We start from the raw sequence: 18,961 nt of genomic DNA, 5'->3' as shown, positions 1-18,961 counted from the left end.
GTATTCAAAAGTGGAGTGGCTAAGAAGGCAATGGATTCCCCATTAGTGGATTCTTCAATTAGTCATGTTCTTTTTCTTCAAGCAAAGACTATCTGATCTCTTCTTGATTATGTTGTAGGGGACATTCAGCTACCAGTTGGACCAGATGGTCTCTGGAGTATCTTTCAATTTTTAAATTTAAGAAATAAAAATATAAAAATATATACCTAGTCCCTGGTGGTAAATAAAAGTATGTATTTCTCAAATTTGAGAAAGGAAAAATTTGAACTTTAAAATTTGAGGTTATCTATTTGGTGTGAAAGAATAAAATTTTCTTTATAGTAGGTTGACTTAGCAATATAGTAGGGGTATTGAATATGTTCTTTTAATGAACAACTCCATAAAACAACTCTGAGATATCATCTCACACCTATAAAAGTGGCAAATATAACAAAAATGGAAAATATTGGATGTTGGAAGGGATGTGGGAAAGCTGGGCCACTAATTCACTCACTGTTGGTGGAGTTGTGAAAAGTTTCAACCATTCTGGAGAGCAATTTGGAAAAGGTTATAGAACTGTGTATACCCTTTGATCCAGCAATACCACTGCTAGGTTTATATCTCAAAGACATCCCCAAAAAGAGAAAAAGACCTATTTGTACAAAAATTTTTATAGCAGCTCTTTTGTGGTGGCTAAGAATTGGAAATCAAAGGAATGCCCATCAAATGGGGAATGGCTAAACAAGCTGGTGATGGAATATTATTGTGGTACAAGAAATGACAAGCAGGGTGATTTCAAAAAGGCCTGGAGAGACTTGTATGAACTGTTGTATAGTGAAGTGAGCAGAACCAAAAAGAACATTGTGTGTAGTGACAGCAATATTGTTTGATGAATAAATGTGAATGACTTAGCTAGTCTCATCAATACAATGATCCAAGACAATCTTAAAGGACCAATGATGAAGCATACTATTTACCTCCAAAGAAAGAACTGATATTGATGGGACACACTGAAGCATGATATTTTTCACTTTCTTTCATTTTTTGTTCTTTTAATCAAGTTTTCTTGTACAAAATGTCAAATATGATAATGCTTTACATAATCATACATGTATAACCCATATGTGATTGCCGCCTCAGGGAGGGGGGAGGGGAGGGAGGGAAAGAGGGATAAAAATTGGAAACCCAAACTAGAAATATAAATGTTTATTTAAAAAATATTTATTACTTTAAAAAAATAAAATACCTAAAAGAACAACCCCACATTCCATTTTTCTTATTGTGACTACATTGCCCCAGATTTTGGGGACTTGAATTTGAGTTGTCCTGCTGGCTCCCAAGATACACTAAGGATCCTGAACATTGGGCTTGAATACAAATGTATTGTTATGCTAATTTAGAATTTTACTTACTTGCATAGTTCTTCTTAAAAACCTTGGCCTGTAAATTAATATGTATGCAGAGATCACACAAAACTGTGCCCCTAGTATTAAGTAGGGGGAAAAAATAGCCCAAATGTTTTAGCTTTCTTGTATAAAATACAGCAGGGTTTTTTTTGGAAGCCATCCTTTGTACAGTCAGTTTTACCTTTAGATATTTTGATTGAGATATTAAATTCAGCAACAGTTGTCTTTCTTTAATCTTTGAAATTTTTGCAAAGAGATAAAAATAATTCCTACTTGGATTACTCTGCTCATTATTGGTTCCAGGTACTTGGAAGTAGAATGGGAAGTTAGACGAAAAACTCATCGTGAATTCAGCAAAACAAATATGGTTGACTTGTGCCCTAAAGTTCCTAAGCAAGACAACAGCAGTGATTGTGGAGTATATTTACTACAATATGTGGAAAGCTTCTTCAAGGTATATGGAATTAAAAACTTGTTTGTTGGATTTTTATGGGACTAAGAAGTAGGAGTAGTTTAGAGTTGTTATGTAGAAGTTTTTAAAATAATTTTTTTCTGAACATCTTTTCTAAGGGTTTCATAACACTGTTGATATATAGATTATATTATCATAGGAAATGTAGATTGTATATTTAATTTGCTAATGAAATAATTTATTAAATAATAAATAATATGCATTTTCAAAATCTTTAGTGAAATTAGTGATTAGTATGCATTATGCAGGATAACACTTTCAGTCTCTTAGCCCACTGAAACCCAAATTGTGTATTGTAATCAGATAGTGATAAGGGGACAATATGGAGAGAGAATTATTGCTGCCACAAATGCGGTGATTGAGAATCTCCTTTTGGGTTGAGTGCCATGGTTTCATTATTTTATCCATGGCTTCCACAATTTAGGGACTTTGGAATCTGAGCAAGACCATCATGAATTTAATCAGCTCAGATACCTGCATGTTTACTTGCATAAGTGGGTCATATAACATCTGCTTAAAAGTTCCTTAAAAGCATGAAAACTTTTTCTGAAAAGAAAATGAATATTTTGAATCACTGGGAAGTTATGGTGTTGGTTAGCATGGGGCAGTATGCATTATTGGCTTTCATTAAATATTTATCATTTTGTAATTTTTCTTTATCTTATTGTACATAATATATGATGGCATATCATTTTGTATAATATGAATCTGCCTGGACCTTATCCAAATTACCAGGAAACTAAAAATACTTAATTGTACCAGTTTATTAACCTGTTAGCAGTCAGTTATAAGGCAGCATAGTTTCCCTGGAAAGAATGATGAACTGGAATCATGTGACCTCAGATCTATTTTCTACTCAGCCATTGAACAGCTGTATGACTTTCAACGAGTCACAACTCTCTCTGGGCCTCAATTTACTTACCTATAAAATGAGTGAGCCAGACCAGATAGTCTTTAAAGCGTCTTCCAGCTCTATCATTTTATAAATCTGTATCTCCTGTGGGTGATGTTATAGTGAAGTTCCAGTATTCAATTATAATATTTTAAAATCAATGAATTCCCTACCTTTCCCCATTTCTAATGATTTCTTGTTGAGTTTGAATTGTTCTTAAAAATTTGAAATGTCTTAAAGTAATTCAGTTTTGTTTCCTGGCATTAGGATCCTATTGTCAATTTTGAATTACCACTGCACTTGGAGAAGTGGTTTCCTCGTCAAGTGATAAGGACCAAGCGGGATAATATTCGGGAGCTGATCTTGAAACTTCATTTACAACAACAGAAGGCATTAATTCATCATTGATGGACATGGGACTGGTGTTTTAAAAGATTACTGGAAAGCTATTTCCCAGCATTTGTGCTATCCTGCCTACAAAGGAGAAAACACCTTGTGGTTATTTTGTAAATTGTTCAAAATTATTTAAATTGTATAAGATAATTATTGATTTTGTTTGGATCTGATAGATGGAGATTGAGGGGTGGGAATGTGGAGAATGTAGATAAATTTGTTAGATTGAAGTTGAAATTTGATAAATATTTCATATTTTTTTTCAGTGAATATGCTTGGACTATGCAATCAACGTATGTGATGTGAGAATGTTTTAATAAGTAATTAAAAAAAACCCAGACCACTATATGGTTTTAACCTGCACAAGACTCTGGGTACAGGACCACTTACTCTTCTGGTACCAAACCCATGCTTGGCAAGTCACTTCACATTGTAGTTGTTCTTTGCAACTCAAGCATGCTGTATGAATACTGTGTATTTTAAAATAATTATCGCTGAATGCCGTTTACGGCATTACTTCTGTATAATATAAAATAGAAAGCCCTTAATGTGAGGAGGTAAAAAACCTACTCAACCATCATGTACTTTGTCAGTCTTCCTTGCTAGGTGATAATTCCACCCTGCTTTAGTTGCAATGATCTTTCCCCTCCAATTCCATTGACATTATCTAAGGGGATTGGGGAAGTACAGTCATTTATTTAGGATGAAATTGGAAGAAACTTAAGAATTATAGTTTTTTTTAATGTGAATTTATTTTTCTTTCTAAAATTGGAAAAGTAGTTTGGCTTTTAAGAAACAACATTTAAAAATAATCTGATTTTTTTTTACATTATATTCATTGATATCTTTGTAAAATAAGGTAGAGGTATTTGCTCATGCACTGTATGAGTATACACACTCCATTATTGAAACAGATAACTTATTTTTATGAAGATAAAATTGTTCTCATTTGCTTCCTGTATGCTTATAACTTTAACAAGCTAAGTATACACATTTGTCCAGACTTATTCATTAGCTTGTTAGAACTCAATCTGCATTTTAAAAATCTATCTACCCACTTTTTTAAACTAATAAAGCAAAAATTGCTTTCATTCACTTAATATCATTTTTTCCCAGAGGCTTTCCTAAGAGAGCTTAATTCTTCAGTACATATTCAGGCAAAATTTTACTGAATTTTTTGTGATCCTGGTGGGATTATATCTGACGACTTCATGACTATCTGTGAAATATAATTCATTCTGATGTTATCAGAATATTTTTGAGGAAGACAGATAACCATATTCCATTTTCTCAGATAAGAAATTTTATAAGAATATCATTTTAATCTCCCAACTCAGATTTCCCTTGGATTTTTATCAATTGTATGGAGGGGAGGAAAACCAAGGCTATTAGAAATGAGGCTGAAAGGCCAAAGTGTATTCCAAGTCATGGTTTAGGTTGTGCTGTCTCAGTGACCTTTGGCTTTTTTTTTTTTTTAATTTTGTCATCACTTTTGTAGTGTTAAACATTAGTCTTTTTGGGGATCTATTATAAGGAGGGATATAATTAGATGTCATTCCCAATTTGTGGGGCAATTTTTCTAGGTGACTTAATTATTTTGTATACCTTATTTTGGATATAGCAGGTACAGAAAATCTGCTTGTGCTTTCTTAGCATTTTCATTTGTACATTTTTCAAAGATACCACTGTCATTATTTTTGAAGATTTGTTAAAATACTTCCCCTTCCCCTTCCAATTAATGATGGAAATATTGTGTTTTGAGAATGATTAACTGTGTTTGATATTAAACACGTTTTTAAATTCATGAAATAAATGTGGTTTTTTTCTTCAAAGAAAGTTGAACCTCATAATGGAGTAAATTTTTAGTTGTATAATTCTCCATGCATATCATACAGTTGGTGCTTAATAAATTATATAATACAGTACCACCTTAACCAGCACATACCATATTTTAAAAATATTTTAAATAACTATGAATAAAAAGTATTTTTGCGTGTGTCTATAGCCTATGATTTAAATTAGATTTACTACCTTTTATAAATAAAAGACCAAGTCTTTTAGTCAACTCGGGTTGGGAGGCATCAAGAAGAATTTGATGTCTATTAATTCTTGTTAAAGCACAGATTATAAAATCAATTACAAACCTGCTAGGTTTGTTATACAAACACTTAGGCCATTTTGTAGAAGGAATTTCTTTAAATGAAGGCCTTTAGCTATTTTCATAAGTTAACATCATCATTATTATTATTTATTTTTTTGGGGGGAGGCAACATCCTGACACCCAAATTTTTTATTGTATTAGGTCACTATAGGGGGTGGGGCTTTGGGCCCTTACTGCACAGCTTACTCATTGGTGACACTTCCAGAGTCTTGAGGCTTCATGACATCTGGTAGTTCTGTGGAGATGGAGAAAGACTCAATGCGCAATGTCTCAAATACATCATCAGCTCCAAAGGCCAGCCCCACAGTGGCTGGTGCTTGAGGTCTGGCTGTCTGACTTGTGAAGCCACATTCACCCAGGGTCTTACTGTCATCCAGCATCTGGTCGTCCTTATAGAGCCTCTGCTCATCCGGGGGCCTCTTAAGGATACCTTCCACAATGTGCTTCAGCTCAAACACTGTGCTCGACTCCTTCGCATCATCTCGGCGTCTAGCTTCCCTCCCCCCCCCCCCAATCAACTGCCCGGCGCAGCCTCAGTCCACCCCAGGCCCGGGATGCTTTGAGTATAACATCATTATTAATAATACCTTGTTTGTATGTCCCTTGGAAGTTTACACATTATCTTTGCCCACATTGTCTTATTTGACCTTCATAACAACCCTATGAAGTAGGGAGGGCAGATCTTATCTCCATTATTATAACTGAAGAAACCAAGTCTCAGTGAGTTTAAATGAAATTTGTCCATGATAATGCATATAATAAATATAGGAACCAGGATTCAAACCCACATCTTCTTATTCCCAAGTTCAATGGTCTTACCATTACGGCATGATAATATATGTTTTAATCAGAAAGATTTACACATTGGCTACAATAAAACAAGCAATGAACTAGCTTGGATAGCAGTCCATTTACTTTCATGAAAAGAAAAATAATCTTTAATCTACTTTCCATTAGTTTACAAGATTATGTTGCATTGATAAAACTAATTTCATATAAAGGATAATAAAAATGAATTTATATAATGGTAAGTCTATCCAGAAGTAAGTGGTACCCTATGCTTCATACTTAGTACTAAAGTCTAATTGTTCTAATGATCAAATGAGATTATGTAAATAAGCACTTTGTAAACCATTATTGAAGTTCTATAAAACTTAAATATTGCTGCTGCTTCTCCTCCTCCTCCTCCTCCTACTACTACTACCACTTCTACTACCACTACCACCACCACCACCAATGAGAATTCACAATTTAGTTTCTAAAATCTCATTTTATACAACTCTATGAACCAGCTTGTTGTCATATTTTTAGACTTATATAAACTACCTCCTTTGTCAAGTAACATAATTGAGTTAGGGCAGTTCTAATCCAAATAACATGAACTCATCCGCTTTTCTTTGACTTCTTAGGTTACACAAATAAGAAGAATTTCCAGATAATCGATTCCAGTTAAATTTTCCTCTGGGCTTTGTAAACATGAGGTTTCTTTTCAAGACCTTTGAATGATGACTATCATGTTAGAATCTCACAGTTTCCATTTTCTAAACCCCAAAATAAAATGTGACAACTAATTTTTAATAAGCTAAGATTGCATCTTATATAGCTGGTGGAGAGTCAGTCATCTGCTCTGTGGGCTGAACATTCAGCCTTCATTGAAGTTTTCATATGGCACTTGGAAGATTTCCTGTAACTTTCAGAGCTCTCCTGCTTTTTAGTGCTTATTTCTTGCTGTTCCATTCCATTCTCTGCATTTAAGTAAAAGATGCCTCAATGACTCTTCTCTTTTTTTTCTTTTTTGCTGCCCTATCCTTATTTCCCCTTGGACTCCCATTCCTACATTGGAAAAAGAAAAAAGAAAAACCAAATCCTTGTAACAAATATGCATAGCCAAACAAATGCATTCCCAAACAGGTTGAGTCTGAAAATGCATACCTTATTCTGCATCTTGAGTCCATGACCTCTCATCAAGAGGTGGGTAACATGTTTTAGCATTAGTTCTCTAGGGTTGTGATGTATAAAAGGTTCAAGAGACATAATTTCCGAGTAATTAATAATTTTATTAATAATGCTAGCATTTTAATAAAAGAGGTCAGTGGCACACTTGAATGCCAAAGACAATCATGGTGGGTGGGCTCAAGGCTTATATGCCCTTGGAAAAGTGGATGATGCAGAGGATGGCAATCAACTCTGATTGGTTAACAAGTAGTGAGAGAGAATGAATATTACTATGAGGGGCTGCACCTATTCTAATAAGCATTGATTATGTCATTTGCTTCTAAATTATCCCATCAATCTGGGCAGACTAATCAAAAAATTTATGCCTAGAGCACAATGGGCTTCCCCACCTTAGACTAAATTCATTGTAAGGTTGGGTGGGGTCTGATCACAGTTGAGGAGAAGGTTCAACCTTCAGAGCTTTGAAATGAGGACTTTAGAAAGAGAGGGAACTCTGCATCTCCCCAAATCATTGGTTATTAATCTTTTCTCTCAGGTTGTAGTTACTACCTGTTGTTTTTATGAAACTTGCCTAGGATGAAACAAAGCAAGAATTTAGCTTATGATTATTTGATGGAAAGTTCCTAATTATTTGGTGAAAAAGTCCTCCAAATCCCAAGAATCTGACTTACTTACTATGTTTTTATCAACTTGACTGCACGAGAGCAGTCCCTAAATAATGAATTGTATCATATGTAATGTCATAATGGTAGAGGAAGGCTCCACTAGTTTGAAGGTCACATACTGATTAGCATTTGGGGTCTGAAATTCGATAAGCAAACAAGTACACTTGAGATGCTTTCAATTCTCAGTGGGCAAATGGAGCTTGTGTTATGGTACATGTATTCATCTCTGGAGAAAGATCATTAAGCAAACTGGCTTAATTTTATTAGTCATTTGTAATCAGTAGGATCCTTAGAAGTTGATTGTGCATTTTAAGTTGTGGATCTTGAGAAGCAGGAAGGAAAACTGTTTTATACACCTTCCCTGATTGCTAGGCGGGTCAAAAAGTGAATTACACATAAGGCATATTGTCCTTGTTTTTCGAGATGTGTCCATAAAGAGCTTAGCCAGACAGATTAAAACAACAAAGAAAATCGTCTCTGCCATCTGTTAAGTAGAGGAGTTTTCCCTCCTCTTGCAACACCTAGCTTATTCCCATTAAGAAGTGAATATCTTTTTGCATGGAAAAGAAAACTGAGTAGGAAACATTTTACTTTAGGCCTAATTTATACTGCTTTTGCAGTAGGCATTTACTCTTGAACAAAATTTAATTTTTAATATCTGGGGGAGGGGTTTGCCTATAAAGGCACAGTCTCAGAAAATTCAAGACTTATTTCTTGGAGGTTAAATACTTAACCTCCCCAAGTTCCTTTGGTTTTTTAGTTCAAACAAATATGTTCTCTTTTTCTTGGAAAACTTCTTTGGGTATTTTGTTATTTGTCTTGATAGAAGGGGACCTTCAAACTTTAACAGGTAATGCCATTTTTTTATTATAAGATAATTTTTAAAGAATAATTCTTTCATCTAAGTAACTTATAACTAAAAAATAGAATAAATGATAAGCATATACAGTAGATGTATTTATTTTTGGTATTTGGTCTGTTGCAACTGCCTTAAATCTCAACAAAGGCCTTTTTTTGGCTTTAATAATGCCTTAGTCACATATCAAATTCACATATTTTAACTTCTATTTTTCTGTTATTTGTGCTGATGATTCAGTCCTGATATTTTAGTTCAGATACTGATAATTTTTAGATATCTTAAAAAGACCTGGAAACACCCTGCTCAGTCTAATGAGGTAAAAAAAAGTTTAGAGAGAACTTTTTGTTATTTTGTAATATATCAAAATAAAGCTGCTTTCTAGCATTTATCATTAATTCAAGGCAGGTGAAAGCTGAGCAGATTGTGTATTTAGTTACAAATGTAGAACAAATGGGGGGTAGCATGCTTTGGGTTTTCTACTTTAAAGATGCATTATTGTAAGAGTATCAATCCTACTGATAAAAAGGAACCCAGGAAAGAAGTTCTGCTCTTCTCCAGTGGCCTTGAAGTTCCATGTAACTATCGATCTATTCGAAGCCACAAACAGAATAGTATAAAATGAGCCACACATTGGTTATATACTTTGATCTCCTATTAAGCCTTGAATAATAAATGTAATTAAAAAACCCCCAAACCAAAGCGCTTTCTCTTCTCATTTTGACATTTGATGTGTACTTCATCTTAGTAACTCTTAACAGTCCTGAAATAAGTTCACCAAGGAACAGAAATAGTAAGTGGAGAAATGATCAAATACTTATTTCCACAGTTTCCCCCCTCTTTTGTATATGTGATCACACTTGATCGTTAATAAAAAAATCTTATGGTTTAAATATTATTGGTTACAAAGCCCTTTCTTGTGTGATCTTTCATTCTGGATAATAGACTGTTTTTGACCTTTCATCCAAAAGATTTGTATATGGTTTTATTTCATAGCACAAGCCTATTTGCCTTTGGAGAAGATCCAGGAACCCAAGGTTTCAGTTTCACGATACCAGACTGGTTTACAGCCCTCAATCCTTCTGTCTGCAAAGAAGCCTCTTGACTACAGAAAAAACAAACGACATCTATTACTCCGCCAGAAGAGAACCACTTTGTTTCCTAATGCGGTTAAAATTTGCCCGGATGAAACTATTGCACAGATTGTGGCAAACCATTTAAAATATTTTAAAATCCGAGGTGAGTATTCACACCCTCCAGCTCCCAACACACACACGCTACAGACTCCATGTTGAAGATCAGAAGAGCCCTCTATGTGTTGTTATTGTTGAGTGTCTGACTTATCATTGCTACATTTGGGGTTTTTGTGGCGGAGATATTAGAATGGTTTGTCATTTCCTTCTCTGGCACATTTTACAGATGGGGAAATTGAGGCAAACAGGGTTAAGTGACTTGTCCAGATTTGAACTCAGGAAGATGAGTCTTCCTGACCCCAGGCCTCATGCTCTATCTACTGGACCACTATAGATGCCCAAGCTGTCTGTGTACATGAAATTAAATACAATAAAACCTCATTCATTTAGTCGGCATTCAGAATTTGAAAATTTGGTCAGAGCTAGGTTAAATTTGATCCTTGTATTTTCTATGAAGAAAGAACTTACTGAGAAAAATATCAGCAAAGTTTTAGAGGAAATGTTTAAACTACTTAAGAAAAGAAACTTTTCAATCAATATAAAAGCACCTATTTATAGATACCTGTAATATTTAACTCAAACATTAGATGTGGGGTTTGAAGAGCTTCTTCCAATCCTAGGTACTTATTGATTGCTAATAATTATAATAATATAAAAGAAAACAACAATGAAAGACAAGTAAACTCATTAAATGGAATGACTAATCTTGGTCATGGAGAAGTGACAATGAAAACACATTTCTCAGCAGAGAGTATGGAGACTTTATTTACTAAGTGTGAGATAAATCGTTAGACACTTTGGATGTGTTTGTTGCTTTTATTAAGATGTTTTTCTCTTACAAGGGAGGGTTTAGTGAGGGCGATTACGGGAAAATGACTGGTATAAAAATTTTTGTTGTTATTTAATTGTTTCAGTCATGCCTGATTCTTCATGACCCCAGTTGGGGTTTTCTTGGCAAAGATACTGGAGTGGTTTGCCATTTCCTTCTCCAGCTCATTTTACAGATGAGGAAACTGAGGCAAACAGGGATAAGTGACTTTTCCTAGGGTCACACAGCTAGTAAAAGTGTTAGAGGCTGAATTTGAATTCAGGTCTTCCTGATTCCAGCCCAGATACTCTATCCCCTGTGCCACCTAACTGCCTCCTAGTATAAAAAAATAGAAGGCAACAATAAATCTTTTTTTTTTTAAATCATTCACTGTGTAACTTTGGATTAAGTCATTTTACCTCTTTTTGGCCTCAATTTCTTAACATGTAAGATGAAGCTTCTGGGCCAGATGATCTCTAAGATCACATTCTAGATATTTAATATTATATATTTTCTAAAGATATCTACTAGGCAGCACTTCATTAGTAGTGCCTCTATCAAGTCAAGATGATTTTTCTACTGTTGTTTTCTTCAGTCTCATTTCCACCTTATTAGTTTTAGTTATTGTATGAACCTAAAAGTAATATAATTTTATTTATTTGTATTATTATTTTAAATTTATTTTTATTATTATTATTTTTTGGTGGGGCCATGTGGATTAAATGACTTGTCCAGGGTCACACAACTAGTAAATGTCATGTGTCTGATTTGAACTCAGGTCCTCCTGAACCCAGGGCCAATGCTTTATCCACTGTGCCACCTAGCTGCCCCAATTTTATTTATTTTTAAAAGTATTCCAAAATTCAGACTGGTTTCCTTCCTTTTGGTATACCTTAATGAGATATAGCATATGGTTTTAAATTGATTGATTTACTCAGAAGCAATTGACCTCAATAGAAACATGCCCTTTATACTAAAAATAAACAAAAACCCAAGTTAGAAGTAGCAATATCCTTGTGTTCTCTAACCAATTACATTACAAGTTGGTAGGCAGAGCGATAGATTTAGAATCAGGAAGATGAGTTCAAACATGCCTCAAACTACTACTACAAATAGTTGGCATTTCTATAACACTATAAGGCTTACAAATTGCTTTACATATGTTATCTCATTTGATCCTGTGATACAGTAAAAAGAGTACAGTTTCTGAAGTCAGAGAATTTGAGCTCAAATCCCCGCTTTGTTATGTTATCCCTGTATAACCTTGAAAATTTGACTTAAATTTTCTGAGTCTCAATTTCCTCATCTGTAAAATGAAGGAATTAGATTAAATATCCTCTGAGGTCCCTTCTAGATTGAAATCTTTGAACTATGAATATCATATGATCCTTGTCTCTGTACCCACAGCATTCCATAATAAGTGAGTTTTTGTTATTTAGTAATTTTTCGGTCGTGTCCAATTCTCCATGACCCCATTTGGGTTTTTGTTTGTTTGTTTGTTTGTTTTTTGGCAAAGATACTGGAATGGTTTGTCATTTCCTTCTTCAGTTTATTTCATAGATGAGGGAACTGAGGCAAACAGGGTTAAATGACTTGGCTATGGTCACACAGCTAGTTAGTGTCTGAGGCCAGTTTTGAACTGGGGAAGATGTCTTCCTAACTCCAGGCCCTGAACTAGCTGCCCTAGCTTTTAAATGTTTAATTGATTATAAATGTAAGCTTAATTGATCCTGTTGTTTAAATTGAATTGTCACTTGTACTTAAAAAGAAATAACTTGTAGTTTAAGTAGCAGTGATGAGATCAAAATCTCAAGGTCTATCTCTGTTATGGACCTCTTTGGGCTATGCTGTTCTATGGGTTAATCAAGTCACTGATCTAGACCAGTTGTATTCTACATGTTATGTGGGCACCTGGAGAAAGTTTGATCTCTGCAGTTCTAGACAGGGAATCAGCTAATCTTTTGGTCATGCCTAGGTCTTCTATTCATGGATACTCATATGTATGTATGTATATGGGGTTTTTTTGGGTTTTGTTTTGTTTTGTTTTTGCAGGGCAATGGGGGTTAAGTGACTTGCCCAGGGTCACACAACTAGTAAGTGTCAAGTGTCTGAGGCTGGATTTGAACTCAGGTACTCCTGAATCTAGGGCCGGTGCTTTATCCACTGTGCCACCTAGCTGTCCTCCATATATATGTTTTTTACTAGCTTTGTGAATATGGGAAAATATACCTATTTTCCCATATATATATATATATATATATATATATATGAATTTCAGAGTGTTCTTTAAACAAATTAATATGTTGTAGTCTAGTCTTATCAGCTAGGGATGTTTCTCAGTAAAGGACTCTATATTAAAAGATGAGATTTGGTTGTGTTGTGAATAAAGCTATACTGGGGTTATAGAAAGTACTGATGAAACCAGCTCTCTCTTAAACTTTATTCTAGACCTTTTTTTAAACCATCAAAATAGACTCTGTATTAAATTGCATGTATAATACAATTTTATATTAAAATACATTTTTCATGGTACATGGTGTCACAGAATTTGCATTAAAAGGGACTTCGCTAATTAGCTAGGCCAACTCTCATACAACAAAAGGATCCCCACTCTAACACAGTGGTATCTAAGTAGCACAACAGAGTTATATACTATTGGTCCAGAGTTAGGAAGACCCAAGTTCAAATTCAACTTCAGACAATGACTCACTGTATGACGCTGGGCTACTCACAACCTCCCATTGCTTCAGTTTCCTCAATTTTTTTTTTTGGTCCTCTATTGTTAAATGGGAATTGTAGCATCTGTTACCTCATAGAGTGGGTGTAAGAATCAAATGAGCGAACATTTGAAAAGTGCTTAGCACAGTGCTTGACACACAGTAGGTGCTTGATAAATGTTGGTTCCCTTCCCTGTAATGTACTCTAAAAGAAGTCGTCCAGCCTCTTGAGGGCATCCAAGGGTTGGGGGGGATGTCATATGGGGAAGTCAAGGAAGCACATTCCACTTTTAAACAGCTCTGCTTATGGGGAATTTCCTCTTATATGTAGCCTAAATGAACTTTTTTCAGTTTCCAACCATTATTCCTGCACCTGAGGATGTTAGTTTTGTAACTATGCAATTGCCTTTGCAATAGAGTTTAAAGATTTCCGACACTTTCATATATTTTGGAAACTGAGTAAAATGAATGTTACCTTATTCTAGGAAACAGATGTTTGGATCCTGGCAAGATGCCAGCAGCCAAACCACCAGGCAAACTGCTCTTTATACTGTTGGTTATCCTCAAGCATGTTGACAGAAAGAGGAAAAAAGTCCACCAAGTGCGTAGTTGTGAACTGAACAAGGGAGACATTAACCACAATATGGGGTCATGAGGTTTCCAAGGAAATCTACCTTCCTTTATATCTGATTCAGTTGGATAGTTTTGAAGGAAACAAGCAGTCATTAAGCTCCTACTAAGGAGCTAGGTACTATGTTGAGTGCTTTAAAAATATCTTATTTAATCCCCACAACAACCCGGGGAGGCACTATCATTATCCCCATTTGAGCAAACTGTCTACTGTAGGTAGAGCATGGTTAAGTGATTTGCCTATATTCAGAGAGCTAGTAAAGAACTGCTTTTTATGATGATGATGGATAATAATTAACAATAAGTATTAACATTAGGTGTAACAATGTAGTGGTGTTCATTATTATTAATAATACCAATAACTAATAATTATTAAAAATAATAATCATAACTAACTTTTATATTGCATTTACTATGTGTCAGGCACTGTGTTAAATGCTTTACAGTTATTATCTCATTTGATCCTTACAACCCTGGGAGGTAGGTGTTATTATGATTTCCATTTTACAGTTGAAGAAACTGAGGTAGAGGTTAAGTGACTAGCCCATGGTCACAGAGCTAGTAAGGGGCTGCTTTCTTTTTATTTTGATTAATAATACTAACCATTAGTAATAATACTAACCATTAGTAATAATTAGTAATAATTACTATGAACTATATTGATGTGAGACTAATTATCAATATTTCTTGATAATGTTAATAATTATTAATAATAGTCATCGCCACAAGAACTAACTTTTACATAGTACTATCTGCCAGGCACTGTGCTAACGGCTTTAAAATTATGATCTCATTTGATCCTCACAATAGTCTTTGAAGGTAGGTGGTACTATTTCCATTTTATAGTTGAGGAAACTGAGACAGAGATGAAGTGACTTGCCCATGGTCACAGAGCTAATAGAGTTCTACTTTATGATTTTTTTCTTTCATACATAGTTGTCGTGCAAACTCTTGTTGGTTATGGGTAGTTTTTTGAAAACTGTTCTACTTCAGAAGGATGCTAACATCAGAGTTTGCAAAATGACTATTGCTCAAGGAGTTTTAATTATATATACTTAAGAACCTCAATGATAACTGTCCTGGTTTTTATTATTGATTGATTACTCTTGGGATTTGGACTTCAGTCTCCATTAAAAATCACAATCATGTTGCTATGGAGTCTACTACAAATTACCTGGAATTGTGAAGGTGCTGACTTAGCTTCAGCTGAAAATAGGTTATGAAAGAGAAACTTAGGCACTCTGCTGTCCTCACATAGATCTTACATGACACTGGACTTCTGGTTACTGGACATGATACATAGTCTAAGCTGCAATAACGAGATTAAATCTACAGCAAATCCCAGCTTTTCCTACTTCAGCAAATGACTAGGAAGCCTGCCCTTCCCCCATCAGTTTCCAGCACTATTCTATTTATGCTATTGGCCTCACCATTCCTATAAGATAGGCTTTTTAATAGATGTATGATTTTTGTAGGAAGAAATCACCCCTGGAGAGTAAAGTTTCATGCATGTTGCTCCACAAACATGAATATATAATTCACAAGGGTGGAATCTTGATTAAATTGGTAGGATTCTGTAAAATGACCTATCCTAGTGAAGTAGGTGACATTTGCCTTAAGTCCCTTCCATTCCCATTTCCTGTACAGATTTCCCTCAATAATGATACCTTTTCTGTCCATTTCTTACTACTTTATTATCTCTTATCTCTGTCCAGTGTCATTGTCCAAATCTCTAACATCTGGGATCCTCTTTTGGTGTTCTACCAGACCTCCCTTCCTTGTGCTCAAAACTTTCCCTTCTACCTCACCCTGTGAAAACTTACAGGAATATTCCATTCCTTAGGGTCGTACTATCAACTAGTTGTCATGTGGAAAGCCAGGCTGATAAATCCTTTAAAGATATTGCAACAACAACAACAACAATAATAGCTAGCATTTAAATAGTACTTTAAGGTTTGCAATGCATTTTATAAATGGTATCTCATTTCATCCTCACAACAACTCTGGGAAGTAGAAGTTATTATCATTCTCAGGTTACAGAGGAGGACATTGCAGCAGAGAGAGGTTAATTGGCTGGCCCAGTGTCATATGGCTTCTTGTTGTTCAGTCGTTTTTCAGTCGTGTCCAACTCTTTGTGATGTCATTTGGGGTTTTCTTGGTGAAAATACTGGAGTGGTTTGCCAATCCCTTCTCCAGCTCCTTTTATAGAGGAGGAACCTGAGGCAAACAGTTTGGAGGTAGGAGAAGGCAGAAAGAAGAGCTGGGAGCTATTCTATAACATAACACTTGCCTTTCCTTTTCCCCTACTTCATTCTGCTGGATTCTGACATTTCCTTTACTCTTCAAATCAAATAGAAACACAACAAATATTTGTATCAGCTCTTAGTCTCCTTTCCTATGATGATGATGGTTATGTGTATATGTATATGTGTGTGTATGTTTTGTGTGTGTGTGTGTGCGCACGCTTGCATGCACGTACACATTCTTCTTTTTTTCTTTGCAGGGCAATGGGGGTTAAGTGACTTGCCCAGGGTCACACAGCTAGTAAGTGTCTGAGGCTAAGTTTGAACTCAGGTCTTCCTGAATCCAAAGCTGGTGCCTTATCCACTGAGCCACCTAGCTGCCCCTCATACACACATTCTTTTGAGTGGATAGTTGTATAACTCAAAGTAAGTACGTTCCAGGATGAATTTTGGTGACTAGCTTCTGGTATGTTTAGTTTCAATCTTCCATTATTTTCCATTTATAGTGAGTGATCCTCTGCATTCTTTGAAAATGGCTTAATTACACCCCCTAGCAAGCTATAAAACCCAGGGGTTAGACTATATTATCTCTAAGACCTCCTCCAAAGCTAACATTTTATGATTCTACATGGGTCTTCAAATTCTACTCTCTCTCTCTCTCTCTCTCTCTCTCTCTCTATATATATATATATATATTATATACATATACATATATTTTTTTTGGTGAGGCAATTGAGGTTAGGTGACTTGCCATGGGTCACACAGCCATGTGTGACCTTCATTTTGTCGATTTGAACTCAGGTACTCCTGAATCCAGGGCCGGTGCTCTATCCACTGTGCCACCTAGCTGCCCTATATTTTTTATTTTTAAAATTTATTTATTTAGAATTTCCCCCAATTTACATGTATAAACGTTTTCACATTGATTTTTCTTTCATTCTTTCTTTGTTTTTGGGGAGGTCCATGGTCACATAGCTAGTAAGTTTCAAGTGTTTGAGGCCAGATTTAAACTTAGGTCTTCTTGACCCCAGGGCCAATGCTCTATCCACTGTGTCACCTAGCTGCCCCTCTACTCAATATATTTTTTATCTCTCTCATGATCTACTGAGGTTTGTCTGAGTGCTAGTTATGGAATGCCAAGAGTGTTCAGTAATATTCTATATAGATCAAGCAGAAGATTGTACCTCCCCTTTCTCCTTTTTAGAATTTGACCTTTTAAAAGCCTAGCTGTTTCAAATAAACTAAAATGCTTTTGATTTATATGCAGGAGAGCTTTCTTTTTCAAGACCCAAATGCTACTTCTTATAATGTAAAGCAACCCAATTCTGACCTATCCCATCTTCACTTTTTCTGATTAGGTCTGTTGGGATTCTAGCAATGAGTATTCAGTCACTTTGATCTTATAAAATAATTTTAGCTTTCCTGAAGAAAATTTTGAATGGGTTTCTTTTTTTTAAATTATAAAAGTATTTTATTATTTTCCAGTTACATGTGGAGATAATTTTCAACATTTGTTTTTATAAGATTTCTAGTTTCAAATTTTTCTTCCTCTCTCTCTTCCCTTCCCCCTTCCCCAAGACAGCAAGTAATCTGATATAGGTTATATATGTACAATAACATTAAACATATTTCTGCATTAGTAATGTTATAAGAGAAGAATAAGAGCAAAAAGGAAAAACCTCAAAAAACAAAAACAGCAGCACCAAAACCAAAAGAAATAGTATGGTTCAATCTGCATCCATATTCCACAGTTGTTTTTTTTCTGGATTTGGAGAGCATTTTCCATCATGAGTCCCCTGGAACTATCCTGGATTACTGCATTGCCAAGAAGAATCAAGTCTATTACAGCTGAGCAACACATAATGTTGATGATACTATGTACAATGTTCTCCTGGTTCTGCTCATCTCACTCATCATCAGTTCATGCAAGTCCTTCCAGGTTTCTCTGAAATGTGCCTGCTCATTGTTTCTTATTATTATTAATTGTTTTTTTTTTAGTGAGGCAATGGGGGCCAAGTGACTTGCCCAGGGTCACACAGCTAGTAAGTGTGAAGTGTCTGAGGCCGGATTTGAACTCAAGTACTACCGACTCCAGGGCCGGTGCTCTATTCACTGCGCCATCTAGCTGCCCCCTGCTCATTGTTTCTTACAGCACAATAGAATTCCATTACATTCATATACCACAATTTGTCCAGCTATTCCCCAATTGATGGGCAGCCCCTCAATGTCCAATTCCTTGCCACCACAAAAAAGAGCAGCTATAAATATTTTTGTACATGTGGGTCCTTTTCCCTTTTTTATGATCTCTTTAGGAAAAAGAACCAATAGTGGTATTGCTGGGTCAAAGGGTATGCATAGCTTTATAGCCCTTTGGGCATAATTCCAAATTGTTCTCCAGAATGGTTGGATCAGTTCACAACTCCACCAACAATGCATTATTGTTCCAATTTTTCCACAGCTTCTCCAACATTTATTATTTTCCTTTTTTGTCATATTAGCCAATCTGATAGGTGTCAGGTGGTACCTCAGAGTTGTTTTAATTTGCATCTCTCTAATCAATAGTGATTTAGAACATTTTTTCATATGGCAA

At 35.3% G+C, this 18,961-nt stretch overlaps 2 protein-coding genes across 3 annotated transcripts in view; both read left to right on the top strand.

The window, feature by feature from the left end:
* Window positions 1–5,075, top strand: part of SENP7 (SUMO specific peptidase 7) — a 183,821-nt gene extending 178,746 nt beyond the window's left edge. For both annotated transcript variants that reach the window (XM_043992005.1, XM_043992004.1), the window contains 2 exons: window positions 1,689–1,839; window positions 3,017–5,075. In XM_043992005.1, coding sequence (XP_043847940.1) covers window positions 1,689–1,839; window positions 3,017–3,157 — 292 coding nt within the window. In that variant the 3' untranslated portion in view covers window positions 3,158–5,075. The remainder of the gene's footprint in view (window positions 1–1,688; window positions 1,840–3,016) is intronic.
* A 3,620-nt stretch (window positions 5,076–8,695) lies between these two features.
* Window positions 8,696–18,961, top strand: part of IMPG2 (interphotoreceptor matrix proteoglycan 2) — a 123,457-nt gene continuing 113,191 nt past the window's right edge. Inside the window, exons 1-2 of the mRNA XM_043997793.1 lie at window positions 8,696–8,774; window positions 9,777–10,019. Coding sequence (XP_043853728.1) covers window positions 8,696–8,774; window positions 9,777–10,019 — 322 coding nt within the window. The remainder of the gene's footprint in view (window positions 8,775–9,776; window positions 10,020–18,961) is intronic.

This window comes from Dromiciops gliroides, chromosome 3 (assembly GCF_019393635.1).
Source record: "Dromiciops gliroides isolate mDroGli1 chromosome 3, mDroGli1.pri, whole genome shotgun sequence".
NCBI lineage: Eukaryota > Metazoa > Chordata > Mammalia > Microbiotheria > Microbiotheriidae > Dromiciops > Dromiciops gliroides.
Note: the sequence above shows the minus strand (reverse complement) of the source record. Positions and strands in the feature narration are given on the sequence as shown.